Below are 14,861 nucleotides of genomic sequence, written 5' to 3'. Positions count from 1 at the left end.
CTGGAAATATGTCTTTTTTACTTTCCAAATGTCTAGCATTTCCTATGTCTGTTTGGACCCATTACTTTCACCTGAATGTGTAAAAACCATTTTGGTAGTTACAAAAGAGCAAAGTATATCTTGGAAGTATCTGTTTAGGGATATGCAGAGAAAGGACTTAAACCAGCATTGTCTGCTTTGCGATGTGGCTGCTGCTTTGTGTTTGCTGTTATTTTGAGAGATTCTGCTCAAAATATCAGTATTTTGCCTCTTTCAGACTTTTGAAGACTTTAAGAATGATAAGCAAGCTGTGGAGTATCAACAGAGAATTGTGGACATTCTTCTGAAAGTGAGTGTGCCTAAAAATTAACTGTTCATATCTGACTGATTGCATGCAGTGCTCTGCAGTAGAGCCTGTAATCTGGAGGAAGTGTTTCCAGTCTTGCCCTGGCTGACACCTCTGAGAAAGTGCTGGGCAGGAGCATGGATTCATCTCAGCCAAAGCTGTAGGTTGGATATTCAGAAGTGATGATTCATGCACTTTAAATATGCTGACAGAGAGATCTCCTTTCCTGTGATTTCACTGGGGTGGTGCTCTGTAAAATTTCTCATCTCTGCACCGTTAAGCTTATTTTGATCTGCTGCTCATTGAATCTACTCCCTGGTTTCTTCTGAGCAGGTAAAAAGGTCCCAGGTATCCTGTGCTTGGCAGGGTGCCACTGCTTTTCTGCTGAATCCTTGCTCCCAGTGCCTGTAAATGCTATGTTTGGGATGCAGCATTTCCAGGATGACAGGCCTATCTTTAGTTTAGGAGAGAAGAGAAATATCAGTTATCAGCTTGCTGCTCTGGAAATCACTTGTCATCCCCAACCCCTGTTCCCAACAATGGATGTTCCCATTAAAAGCTCTCGCTGCCAAGCACCATTTGCTTTCCCCTCCAAGCTGTCACCATTAATCATGAGTGACTCCACTTGGAAGCTGTTTATGTATAAACATACCATAAGTAGCATTTCCCTGTCCCTGTCATCACTGATCGATGAGACAAGGGTATGGCGAGTGACTTGGGTGGCGGTGCTGCTGCAGTGGGCTGAGACAATGCCACTGTGAGGGGTTTTGTGAGCCTGCCCGAGCAGGATGTGGCTCTGAGGGTTGTTTTAGCCCCGTGCTGGCTCAGCCCCTCTGGTTTGTGTCCTGAGCTGCTGTTAGCAGGAGGTGGCACACTGCAGCCATGTTCCAGAGCTGCTGGGGATGTGTTCCTGTCATGGCACGAACAGCAGGAGGGCAGCTTGAGAAGGGTTGCAGCACTGCATCTTCAGGGAAACAATGTGTTGTTAAGAAAACTGTCAGTCCTTTGGTCTGGAATCTGCTGTCCTTTTAGATAAAAGTTTAAAACTCTTGAAACTTTCAAATTTGTCATTAACAATAAAGAAAACACTTAGGAAATAGCAGTGCTTTTGAAATAGTTTGGTGAACACAGACATTCTGCTAAAACTGATCAAAACTTTACCAAATGAATCATCCATGTGGCTGGTCTGCAGCCTCTGGGAAGTTGCTCTATTCCAGAGATGTAGTACGTTCACCTTCACATAGACTGACAAGAACCCAGTTTGTGAAAAAAAAGCTAAAATTTATAAAACACTACAGATATTTCAGTGAATAATTTTTAATGGTGTTAGGTAGTGCTGTTCTGACTAGACTGTTAAGAAATAGTGTTTTTAGACAGAAAACGAAAACTGAAAAAGAGTGATTACATTAACTGGTGCCTAAAGCAGAGCTCTGCTTGATTCTCTAATGTGTCTGGCCTGCCTGCCTTTCTTGTGTCACAAAACCATTAGCATCTCTTGGGGTCTGGAACTCTGGGTCACTTGAAGAAATCAATTGACTCCCCCCAGCTCCGACTGAATGAGATGATAAACTGTGAGCTGCTCCATGGCAAGGCTTTGCTACAGCAGTTCTTAGATCTTAGTGGACAGAGTTGTCCAGGTGATGGATTTCCTCCCAAGTTAAACACCCTGCTCTTAGAGGGGACTCCAAACAGGGGCATTTCATTTTCACTTAGGGTTTAGGTTTTTTTGAAGCAGGAGACAGCAAGTCAGGACACATCAGGCTCATGCTTTTTATACCAGAAGAGGTGAAAAGCACTTCTTGGGTTTCCAATCCCTTTTGTAGTGACTCTTAGATATTCTTTTTTCCTGTAATTTCAAGTGTGCACAACCACAAGTTTCTCTAGTGTTAGACTAATGCTAACTTAATGTGAGAAAAACTTTTCCCCATACCTGCAGTTGTTTCTTAGCTATTAGAGTAGTTCTTTTCATGCCACAGTTGAAGTAGTAAAATGAGGGTTGAAATGAGGTGTTTGAGGTTGTTTTCTTCTATAATAATTATACTTTAACCATGTGACAACATTTTTCTGCTCAGAAGCTATTCCACGTTCCATGATCAACACAGGCTACAGAGGCAGAGATACATGTGGGTTTGGAGCCTCTTCACACCTGAAAACTAGGGACATGCAAGAATTCTTCCCTTGAATAGAAGGAAGAAGGTGGAGCCTCTTCAGCTTTGGGACAGAAGTGCTTTAGCAAGGACACACCCACTGCCTGTGTCTTCAGGTGACACAGCTGACTGCTGGGGAAGGGAACTTGTGTTTGACTTTCAGGATGGACTAACACCAAGAGGTGTCTGGGGTAGGAGACACAGTGGCTCACAGGGATTTCTTCTTGTCCCAGTTAACTTTCCTAAAGACAGCTGCAGAATCAATTCCTTGTGGGTTTATTTTTCCCTTTTGTCTCCAACATTTCTCAGGTCATGGTGGAGAATTCCGACTTCACCCCATCGCAGGTTGGCTGTCTCTTTACCTTCCTTGCCCGGCAGCTGGCCAAGCCCAACAACACTTTGTTTGTCAACAGGACACTGTTTGACCAGGCAAGTATTCCTGAGTGTGTGTGACATTCCAAGCAGGATGCACCACTGCAGAAAGCATGGCCAGTGCTGTAGACTGGAGCAGGTCTGGAAGTACTGGTGCATTATAACCAGGTGGCATCTTGCTGGGCTGTTGCTTTGGTTTCTCAGGAGCAGAAGTAAGACAGACCATGGAAGCACAATACAGTGTTTCACCTTGGCTGGAACTGCATCACATCCTAGGAAGTGTTCAAGGCCAGGCTGGATGAAGCTGTGAGCAATCTGGTCTAGTGGAAGGTGTCCCTGCCCATGGCAGAGGGCTGGAACTGGATGATCTTTAAGGTCCCTTCCAACCCAAGCCAGGCTGGCATATGGTTGTCAACTAAAATTATATTAGTGAGCTTATAGAGCACATAAGTGTAATGTGTAATTTTTAGTTCAGGTGGCCACTACCTCTCTGCTGTTGGAAAAAGACATTTGCATCAATGGATACCCAAAGCTTGTGTGAGTTAACTTTGTACCGCAGCTTAAGTCCCTGGGACTTAAATTCCTGGGACTGAGGAGGAGGCTTCACTGGCTACAGTAGTGTTGCTGTGATGACAGTAGGAATGTATGTCCACTGATAAAAATGAATTAGAATATGTGTGTCCTTGGTCCTAACTTAACACTGAAGAACTCTGTGGAGGCTAAACAGATTTGTATTAAACACTTTCATTCCACATATATTAGATGTTATGAATTACATAATTTCCTGTTTTCCTGATGAGATGGCACAGTCCAGGAGAGTGGGTCAGTGTAGTGAGGCCAGCTCTTTGATGTGTAGTCTGAAGCAGAAACTTGGAGTTCCCCGAGTTCTTCTATACTCCCTGGGTTCCCTAAAGTTTGGTTCTAGATCCTTGTGCAGAGTCCTGTGTTTCCCTCTCAGGAGTCTTTCAGCAGTTCTCTGCCATTCCCAGTTTGGTTCCAGGTACATTCAGATGGCCCTCTTGTGTGGTGGTTTGCTGGTGCCACTGCTGGTGCTCAGGGTGTGTGGTCGGTTTGTGTTCCCAGCTGTGGCAGCCAGGCCTGGCTCACACCACCCTCTACCCTGGCACAGGTGCTGGAGTTCCTGTGCAGCCCGGATGACGACTCCCGGCATTCCGAGAGGCAGCAGGTAAGAGCCTTCCAGGGAATGCTCCTTGGAGCACCAGGCAAGGCCAGACTGTGGAGCAGAATTTGGCCTTGGCAGTGAGTATGGGCTTTGGGTCACATGCCAAAGACATGGGCATGGGAATATTGGGCAGTGCTGGGCACAGCAGGAGGGAAGGGTCCCACCCCAGCATTGCTTGCAGGAGAAAGAACCAGAGGCAGGCAGTTTTCATAAGCTCATGACCTTCCTAGTTAAAGGACTGTCGATTAACAAATCAATGAAGCCAGCCTTGTGTTCTTACCATGTTTAGAGCAGGAGCCATGTACTTGTAGTGGCATTGGCTGTTCAGCTGCTGTTGCTGCCCTTTAAATAATTGGTGTTCAATCCCTGCAGGTCCTTTTAGAGCTGCTCCAGGCAGGAGGGATCGTGCAGTTTGAAGAGAGCCGCCTTATCCAAATGGCAGAGAAGGCTGAGTTGTGAGTTGCTGGACACAGTATATAAAAACTGCCTTTAAATCTTTTCCACAGATCTTCTATTGGCTCCACTTTTCTTGTTTCTACTTTGTGTTTGGGGTTATTTTCCTTGTGCATTCACATCATGCTTCATTTAATATGCTCACATTTAGTCCCAGACTTTCTTTCCTGGGTGTTCTCAGAGAAAGCATTGTTAAGAAAAGAAGGAGGTAGAGTTGTGGAAACCCTTCAGAAGAAACCCTGTGGGACTTGATGGGTTTTGACATTCCCTATCCTAGAGCCCAGGCTGTATTCAGAGGTACAGTTATATAATGGAGTGCTCTACCCTTGGCAGATGTAGGTGCCTGGCTGGGGTGAGACCCACAGGTGGATTTAAAAGCATGAAGGGGTCTGGAGCCACCCCCATGGTACTCATTTTAGAATTGAGTAGGAGAGACAAAAACAGTGTCTGGAAAGGCTGAACATTTCCAGCATCTCCTTTAGATGCTTTATGATTCCAGAAGGAGTCTGTCATGCCAGAGCAGAGCCAGTCAGGGAGGACATCTTCATCCAGGCTGTGAGTTCAGGTGTTTTATGAATGAATCCACTATCCTACAAAGGATCAGAGGGAGAAGAGTGTGGGGTGTGCCATGCCTGTTCTCCTGTGTGTCCTAGAAGGAGTAACTAAATCAAATTTTTCAGATTCAGTAAACACATTTTTTTCTCCTTGCTTCAGAGAATTTGACAGCCAGGCCCCCCAGCTCAGCCACTTCCAGAGGTGAAAGAGCTATAGTGTAATATTAATTATCAGACTCCTGATTTGGTTTGACTCAGTTACATCTGATTTTATGTAAAGTCTAAAATATTGAAGATGTTTATTAAAATGTGAAGGTAGGAAGCTGTGTCATAACACATTGTTGAGTCATGTTCAGTGAATTTCTTCAGATAAGTGTAGTGGATTGACCTAGCTTAGAGTGTTGTGGAAACAAAGAAGAACCTCTCTGACAGCAGAACCTATGAGACCTGATTTCATTAAGAGTTGTTATCCTCTGCCCCTTGCCCCTCCCCTTAGTAACTCCTTTTCTCTGATCTGTGTGATAATTTCCCAGATGAGGGAGCTTGATGGGCAACCCTGATGGGTTGAGGTTGGCCTGAGGCTGGTACAAATGGCACTCCAGCAAACTGGAGCCACCCAGCCTGTATGCTGAAAACCCCAATGTAACTCCAAATGCTGCCTCTCTCTTGTGCTGGCTCAGCCGAGTGCTTTTCCTGATGTGGGAAGTTTCCCTTTCTTTCAGCTATCAGATTTGTGAGTTCATGTATGAACGTCAGCTTCGCTATGACAAAATCATCGGCTGTTACCTGCGGGATCCCCTGAGGAAGGTGAGTAACTCTGGTGCTCCTGACCTTTCTGCTTTGTGGCCATGCAGCCTGTCCTGCTGACCACAGTGACTGGGCACAGCTGCCTTGCTTTTCTAGCATAATTACCTTAAAAATGCCCATAACAGTTCAGGTTTCTTAGTTGTAGTCAAAGCTGTTTGTGTAGTGGAGAGGAGCTGATTTTTAAGTTTCTTTTTAAGAGTGAGATTTACTGCAGATGTGGCTAACTGCAGTACTTTTTTGTTTCTACTATTGATTCCCCCATTTTTCCCCTGGACACAGTCTCTCTGTCCTTATCTCTCTGCCATTACCTTCAGCATGTATACCTGCCACAGTTTTTGAGTTATTCCCTTCTCTACCACAGAAGTTGGGATAAGAATCTGGCAAATGTGACCTCACCAGGTCTTTATAAACCCACAATGCTGAACATTGTGTAGGTGAAGGAGTCAGAAGAGGTGGTTGAAAACCTTGACAACAGGAGAGCACCTGAGCTGGGGACAGTGCAGGAAAGCCTGGAGGAGAGGCCAATGTCAGGGAGGAGCTCAGGAGCTGGGGAAACTGAGCTACCCTCTGGCAGAATGTTCTCTCTGCCTGTGCTCCTAGCTCATGTGATGTCTTGTCCTTTTTCCCTGTGGGCAAGAAGGAGACATTTCTAGTAGGGGAAGAACAATTCTCTTTGACCTCAGTGCTTAACACATTAGCACCAGGTTCCCCTCGGCTATCTTTTCCTTCAGGAACTCTTTAGGGACATACAGCCTCCCTCTAGATAGCTCATCCTGACCTACTTGGGGAAGACTAGCCCTGAGGTCATGCCAAGGCTGCTGGAAACACTCTGGTTTATAAAAGCCAGTGTTGTCAGTGGTGCTGCAGAACACACTGCAGCATTTATGGGTTTGTGCCTTACAGGAAGAAGTTTTCAACTACATCCACAACATTCTGTCCATGCCTGGCTACGGTGCTGAGGAGAAGCAGCTGGTGTGGCAGAAAGCTTTGGACCATATAGAGGTAGGTACAGTACATCCTGCAGCCACAGTCCCTCAGCTCCTGCTAATGGCTCTGGGATCTGCTGGGTGCTTTGGCAGAAGCACAAGTGTCCGGTGCTGAGTCACAGCTGTTGACACAGCTCTGCTGTGAGCTCAGAGCTCTCACACATTATTGTAAGTGCCTCTCTCAGATTCAGCCTGGCTTCCTTGGCTTCCTGGTTTCAAGTGCTGCTCTTTGGATAATGGTGCTTTCTCAGGAGTTGATGGGTAGTGAGTGCTGTGGAGCAGTAGAGATATATTAGCAAGTGTTCCATCTCCTGACCATGCAACAGGGCAGGATATGGACATTACTGACCTCGCAGGCTGTGGGATCCAACTCCTCATTCTGATTCCTCACACTGAGAAGTGCATTCAGCCCTGGTGCCCTGGCACTGCTAACCTGGGGGATGATGGGGTCATGACTTCTGTGTAAGACACAGGCTGCTGTTAGACTTCTCCAACTAATAATTTTTCCCATGTCTTCAGTCTCTGTTGGCTTCAGGGGATGAAGATGTCTGAAATGATTGTCCAGTCAGTAGGTGTGAGGAATCTGTAATGTTTCTAGCTCCTGTAAAGTGCTGTCAGTCCCCACCAGGGTGATCTGGAGATAAGCCAGGAAAATATTTCTGTAAAACAAGCCTTGCAGACAACACTCCTTAGCAGAAAATGACCACAGAATCTGTATCCTGTGAGGCAGGCAAAAAGCTAATGGGCACATCCAGAGTACTTTTAGTTTCTACCAGCATTTGCAAGTAGTGCATGACTAATGAGAAAATGGACCAAGAGGGAGAGTGATTCAAAAGGTAATGCACAAAGAAACCCTGTGAATGCTGCTGCCTGACAGTGGCTCACTGAGCTCACAGCCCCTCTCCAGAGGCACTGGCAGAGCTGTGGGACTGGTGGGGATGGTTGTGCTGGGTCTGAGCAGGCCTGACTCATTGCAACTCATCAGAGCAACTGGGGTTCCAGGTTGGGCAGGCTGGAGCTGCTGTGCTGCTTCTTGTGTCTGCTTCCTTCTTCTGCTGCATCCCTGGTCCCCCAGAGAGCTGCTGGGCAGGTGATGAGCTCTGTGGGTCACCTTTCTTAGGTGCTGTCACTGACATAGCTCCCTGATTCTTTTTGACATCTTCTGTTTCCCAGGATTGGTAAACCAGATGGTTTAGCAGCCTGATGGCTGCTGTGGGCTTTTGTGCTTTTCCATTGTGTTAATCCTGCTCTCAGACATTCAAAAGACTTGGAACAATAAGTAATACTTTACTTTGCTGGGGTGAAGCTGTGATTTCAGCTCTTGGGACAACTGTCATTTGCTGAGGTATGAATGCAGCAAATCAGCATCTTGCAGTGTCTGGAGAGGATTTCCTGGTGATTGTATGGCAGAAACTGGAGTTTGTGATCAGTGCCACTTTTCATTTTTCCCATCATCCCACAGCTGTTGTTTGTTGATGTTTATCTTTAAAAAATAAAATGTCCTCTTCAGTCACACAAGGGTCCTCTTCCACTCTCATACCCACATGCCTTGTGTCAGTTCTGTCCCCTCAGGGGCTGTCTAAGCAGTGCCATGTTTGCAGGTTCTTCAGACCTGGGAGAGGATAGAAACCCAAGCACCAAACGTTTTGCTGGGGGATGGGCTCTGAAGGTTGCACAGGTTCCAGATAGGGAGATTGGGCCAGCCTCCTCCAGCCTGGCAGTCCTGGAGACTCTCAGGGAGGGTTTGTCCAGAGAGAGAAATAGATTAAGGCAGTCCCACTGAATCTTTTGTGTCCCCCTACACTGCTGTGCTTAGAGACCTCCTGGGTGCTTTGGACTGCCTGGGTTTGTGGGGTGAAAGAGCCATGGGGACACAGTGAGGGGCTGAGCTTGTGCAGTAAAGCTGTGGGGTCAAACACTGCAGAGCTTCTTAGGGAGCAGGCAGATTTTCCTCTGGAAACTTCACCAAAGGCATCATCTGTGACAGCTCTTCCTAAAGAGCTCATGGAATGATCAGGTTCTTCCTTGCTTCCCTTTGCCCCAGTCTGTTGCTGGCATTAGCTTTATTCAGTGGAGGCCAAACTACTGCTGAGGAACTTCTTCATTTTGAGTTTTTTTCGAGATGTATGTTTCTGAAAATTTTCTTTCTTTACTGCTGTAAGAGTTGATTTTGTTCAGTAAATAAGTGTTTTCTTGTTTTTAGGTTCAGCAAGGGCCTTTGGGAAGGGTTACCAGGTGCACAGTGTTGTTTTGCAGCAGTTGCTTTTCATTTATTTGGAAGTGTGGATGCATTTGGAAGGGTTAGAAGCAAAAAGCTGACATTGCAGGTTGTGTAAACTTCCGTAATATGAAGCCTTTTAGCTCAAGTTTGACAGAAAGCAAACCCACAGGCATCTAAATGACTCTTGTTTCCTTGTATTACAATAAAGAAATTGCTTTTTTCATGTCTGGACAGGTATCAGTTATGGTGAACTGTTAGAGGAAACTTGCTTTTAAACCTTTAGTTTGATTCAGTTCAAGCCAGTTAAACACTATTTCCTTTGGACTGAGAAATTCCCACAGGTTGGTTGTTTCCCCTTTCCTGCTGGCTCACAGTTGGCACTGGGAATGTCTTGTTGGCAGGGGGTAAAGGCAGTTGTGAGAAAATTTGATTAATAACTTCTCTCCTTAGGACTGAGGTGGGTTCTTGATGTGAGGAGTTTTGTGTTCTTCAAGGCCTTGTGTGTAGCAAAAACATCAGCTTTCAAAAATCCTTTTTTACCAACTACCCTTCTGTTTTTTCTACACTCTCTATGTGCAATGGTATTTGTTATCTTACACTTGCATCTCAGCAAAGGTGCACTTACAGTATGGATGGGCTCAGTGGTGCTGCATAATTATATTGCCTGTGAAGTCAAAAGGAATTAATTTGGTTGTGTTTCCCCCCAAAAGGAGCTGCTGGTGCTGAGCCCAGGTAAAGCAGCTGACCTGGCAGCCATTCATTTCAGCGAGCAGCTCGAGAGCATCATCTCCAACCTGCAGGTGAAGTGTCAAACTCCATTACTTTGGGTCTTCTTACAGTAGGGATGTCATTCCTGTAGGAAATGATTGTTAAGAGTCATGGTGAGTTATGGCTGTGTCAGAAACAGAAGAAAAATAGGCTATAGCTATTCACTGATAGAAGTTGCTACATCTCAATTATTTGGCCTATTTGTAAAGTTCTGGCCATAAAAATGTATAAGCTCAGAGCTGCTGGTTGCAGCTTTTAGTTGGGGTTCAGTATGGCTTGGAGTCCCAGAGCAGAGCTGTTGTCAGCCAAACACAAGACATGCCTAAAGCAGCTCCTTCAGCAGGCAGCAGCTGGGACCTGTGTTTTCTTCAGTGGATATAGTTCAATGATTACTGTTGTACAGTAATTTATTTAAAATAACAATACTGTGTCTCCTCCTGTTGTACAGGACCAGTTCTTGCTCTTCCAGTTCCTGAGGAGTCTCCTGGATCCGAGGTACGTAGAAAGTTGACTGTTTACAAGCTGCAGTGTGAAGACATGGATTCAAATCAGTTCTTCAAACCAGTGCATCAATAGCCAGCCTATGGCTGAGGTCTGGCTTAGGACAGGTGACCTGCTCCTCAGGGTGCCCCAAGCTGAGGAGAACAGCCCAAAAGAAGCATTGTTAGGGGGCATCCTTCAGGGGAGTCCCTGCCAGCTCCCTGCCTGGGAGGTGCTGTGGGCTCTAGTGCATGGAATGTGCAGCCTCTGGCATGTGGAGGGGAGCTTGGGCACTGCTGCTCCAGCTGCTCCAGAGGGCTGTGGAATGGTTACCCTGGGACTGGAGCACTCATTTCTCTTCTCATCAATGGCATCTTCTCTTCCTAACCCCCTGCTTTGGTTACTTGACTGAGATGCCTGAGTTTAACATAAACAGAAGAGCATTTTGGTCAGCTGACATTTTTAATTTCTCTCTTGTTTCAGAACTGCTGCCATATTTCACTGCAAGCTCCTCTTTTTAATTACTTGCTTACTCCATCTATGCCTGTTCTTTCAGTGCTTCAGGACTGAGGGTTCTCTTTCATTTAAATCAGTATCAAGTGCTACAAGACATTTATATATGCACAGCTCCAGTTGCTTTCAAGCAATTGTTAATGCTGCTGAGGGAGAGATCTTGGCTTGTCAATTAATTACAAATTAATGGTACTTATTGAAGAGGGGGAGTAAGAAAGGGCAATATTATCTAAATCCAAGTGTCAATGTTTCAGTTTTTGTTGACGTGGAATAAAAAGCATGCTTTGGAAGCTAGAACCTGGAAATAATCAATCACTTCTTCGATTTTGTTAGCATGTATATTAATGGAAAAAACCAACCAAGCCAAACCCCTAAACATACATTTTGTTCTTTCCTGAGTTTTACAGACATGTTTGTTTGGAAGATGTTCATTTCCACATCTCCTGTTTTCTCCGGGATCAAAACAAAATAAAAAAATACCTTAGTTGGGTTTTGTAGGAAATAAATCAGATTATTTAGTTAATCAATGATTAATTGAAAAAAAAAAGTAGTTAAGCAGAAATGAAACCCAGCTGGATGTTAAATAGGACTTTGTTTATGCTGTGCTCTCACTTGCACCCAGTGAAGGTAGTAATTAACCTGGATTCTAATCTTCTGCACAGAGTGCCTCCCATAATCTCTGAGTAATAAACATATCTAATTTCACTCTACCATAATTAGAGCTAAATAGACCCATTTCTTCTGTAGTTACCTTCTGATCACGGGCACCATGTGATGTGTTCAAACCAGCCATGGGAAACAACGTTGTGCATCTGATCTCCCCACAGCTCTCAGCTTTTCCCTCAAGGATGCTGTTCCACATAGTGCACTAGGCCACGTGGCTTTTTCTTAATAACACTCAGATCCTGAGGTCTGTTCTCAGGAAAAAACAACTGTGATGTTGTTTTCTTCTAAGACCTATTGAAAGGAGCTGAACTGTATCCTGGGAGAGGCAGGGAAGGAGATGAAATCTTGCTCTGTAGATACAGCTGCAGATGCACCTACACTTTGTAGTATATTTACACATAAAATAGTGCTTAGGCTCTGCTGCAACATATTTTTATTTTCATCCGATATAAATGTTTGTGTTTTTGTGAAGCAAAATTTTTGTAGAAATAAAGATTCTTAGAGCAGTAAATGAGCTTTTTAAGGTCTCAGATACAAATGATTGCTTGATCATGTGGGGACAAGACTCATCATGCTGGTCTAACTATCCGAGTTGGTGGAATTGCATTAGGGATTAATTTGGCCCATTTAATTTAGCTAGAGATTTATTTTTAAGGAGGTGGAAGGGGGAAGGGAGGAAACAGGGTTAACAGGAATTGCCTGGGGAAATTAAGACCAAATGTCTGAATGTTTGTAGCATAAAGCAGCCCCAGGAAACAGAGAATGTAGTAGGGATTGCTCAGCTCATTAATCAGTCTTTGCTACATTTCCATTTTAAACTCTGGAGTTTTTTCCTCTATTAAAAACCCAACACAGTGAAGCATTGTCTGTTGGCATTTGTGTTTATGTATTATACCAACAATATTAACTTATTTTGCAACGCAGTGTTCTGGGTTTATAAATGTAGTAACAGACTCCTAAAACATGAGGGTTTGTCCCAAGGGCTGTTCTCTGTGCCCAGCTGCCTGAGACACTTGCAGGGCTCCCTTGTGCCAGGTTTTGTGTGAAACCAGTGCTTCTCTCTTGCTTTTTGGAAAGAGTATGGCAGGGGAGACATTGGATATGGTTATACTGGAGTGAAAAGGATCCCGTGTAGCTGAAGAGGACCTGCAAGTCTCACAATTGTCAGTTTTAGAAATTATCAAAATCCAGCTTTCTTTCCATTGTCTCTTCTTTACATTTCTTGATGAAATAAATTGCTGAGGGAAGTGTGAGCTTGCCCATGAACTCATGAATACTTGGGGCCAGAGTTATTTCCAGACTTGAAGTTTGTTCTCATGTTATAGGTGCCTGACTTGCCATTTTTCCTGTCTTGGCAGAAGAGATCATTTTAGATAGTGTTTTATTTTAGTCTACCCATAGAAAGAGGACAGCACTCACCCCCTTGCAGGCACTGGGGGAGTTTACAGGGTGTTTGTTGTGGGAGGAGTGGATGGTGAATGCAGAATTGAGGGTTCATGTTTGCTCCTTCAAGGTCCACTCTTTGCAGTCAGAACAAAAGAGTTTGGGCACAGTTTTTGTGAAGTTGTGCTCATACTTTGCACCCTGTGATCAATACATGGGTGGGCTTTTGATTCTGGGCGTGTTGCATTTATCATCATTGTAATCACAGTGAGCTGCTCTCTTGGCTTGCTCAAGCAACAGCATTCTCCTGGCCTTTCTTGGATGGTAATATGCCTTTTGTAACTCCCAGGAAATAGAGGGTACTGGATATCAGACCTTTTCCATCCCATGGCTATAGCATTTGCACACTAACAGACCTTCTCTCCTGCTTAGGAATCTGTGTTCAGAAAGGCAATAAAACTCAATATGCACACCCTGATCTATTTTCTTTCCTAGAAGGAGCTTCAGCAGAAACCCTTTTTTTGTAGCCAGGATAAACTTCCACTGTTTCTGTGTGCAATGCACCAGTCCTAGAACTGCCATGGGAAGTGTAACATGCAGTGGCAGAGAGCTGCTGTTCATTTAAGGGTTGCAGGTGCTGTGTCTGGCTCCAGGAAGGCATCATCCTTTCCCTCCTCACTCTGAAGTCTCCTTCACGTTGCTCTTTTTAAAACCAAAATCAGTAGGAAACTGTCACGACAAAGGGACATGGGCACTGCTCACAATTCTGTTCTCTCTTCTGTTTCTGCACGTGAGGAGTTTGCTTAATAATGAGTCCACGAATTGGGAAATGGGGATATTTCTCTAAAAGAAGTGCGAGTTCCTTTCTCAGTGAGGTAGATCAAAGAAATGAAACATTAAAATGTGGTAAAGGAAGTCAAAGAAGAATTTCAGGAGCAATAAGCAAAAGCAACACATGCAGAGCAGGTCTGTAGTCCATACATAATCAGAATCTGAACAGAGCACTCAGACCATAAGGTTTCATTGAGGAAATGAGGCTAATTCTTTGTGCCTCTTTGCCATGGCGTTGCTGGAGATGGGTCTGTGCTGATCTCTTTCTTCACAGGGGTCTTTGAGAGTTTAATTTGTACTGAGGCATCAGGAGGATATGTTGTGGAACAAATGAAATGGCTGCTGAGAGACCTCCAGCACCAGTAACTAGTAGAAGTAGCATAATTTTCCTCTTAAAACCAGATTTTTAAACTTTGGTATTAAAGATAAAAGACAACGCACAATTGAATAAGAAACTCTTCTTCCCAGCCAAATTTCTGGGCTAGAATTTGATTTTAGTTTCTTGTGCCTTTTTATTGCAGAGAAGGCATTAACCAAGACCTGCTACACCTCCCACCCTGTATCACTGAGCAGTTCATCGAGCTGCTCTGTCAGTACAGCCCAGACCAAGTTTTGGAGACGCTCAAAGTTCTGGAATACTGCAGACTGGAGGAAACCATCCAGGTAGGAAAGGCATGTATGATCTCAGGGGCCATGGGGTACATTCACATCAGCTCCTACCCCTTTAAACTGCTGTACAAACACTTTACCTTAGGCTTGGATTAATGCCTGGATGCACTTCCAGTCTGTTTCTAGTACTCTCTGTCCCTCTGAGCTGCTAAACTGCTCTTCTGCAGCACAGGTGGATATATTTAGAATAGACTAACACTGAGCTGGGTCTCAGGGCTAATAAGAAAGGACTGTTAGTGCTCTGAAGCTGCTGAGAAACTGCAGAGTAGAGGGTGGCTGTGTTGCTGCTAATTAATCATGTTGGGAGTATATAAAATCACAGGCCTGGGGTTTTTGGAAAACAACGCTGCCAAAATCTGCCTTGTGCTGGGAGAGCAACTGTTCCTTCTCTGTATGGAAATTGTACCAGTAATTTTTGAGTGCTGGTGGTGGCAGTAGTGCAAGCTGAGAAACAAAAGGAGATGCAGGAGAGCTGCTCAGCCTGGGTAAAGTGCCTGTGAGCA

General features: G+C 44.7%; 1 protein-coding gene across 1 annotated transcript in view; it reads left to right on the top strand.

Annotated features, from left to right (window-relative positions):
• The window catches only part of VPS8 (VPS8 subunit of CORVET complex), a 66,779-nt gene that overhangs the window by 29,238 nt on the left and 22,680 nt on the right, over window positions 1-14,861 (top strand). Inside the window, exons 27-35 of the mRNA XM_077785613.2 lie at window positions 257-328; window positions 2,782-2,901; window positions 3,974-4,030; window positions 4,400-4,482; window positions 5,757-5,841; window positions 6,745-6,843; window positions 9,759-9,848; window positions 10,265-10,311; window positions 14,211-14,352. Coding sequence (XP_077641739.2) covers window positions 257-328; window positions 2,782-2,901; window positions 3,974-4,030; window positions 4,400-4,482; window positions 5,757-5,841; window positions 6,745-6,843; window positions 9,759-9,848; window positions 10,265-10,311; window positions 14,211-14,352 — 795 coding nt within the window. The remainder of the gene's footprint in view (window positions 1-256; window positions 329-2,781; window positions 2,902-3,973; window positions 4,031-4,399; window positions 4,483-5,756; window positions 5,842-6,744; window positions 6,844-9,758; window positions 9,849-10,264; window positions 10,312-14,210; window positions 14,353-14,861) is intronic.

The sequence above is a fragment of the Lonchura striata genome, chromosome 9 (assembly GCF_050655825.1).
Source record: "Lonchura striata isolate lonStrDom1 chromosome 9, ASM5065582v1, whole genome shotgun sequence".
Lineage (NCBI taxonomy): Eukaryota > Metazoa > Chordata > Aves > Passeriformes > Estrildidae > Lonchura > Lonchura striata.
Note: the sequence above shows the minus strand (reverse complement) of the source record. Positions and strands in the feature narration are given on the sequence as shown.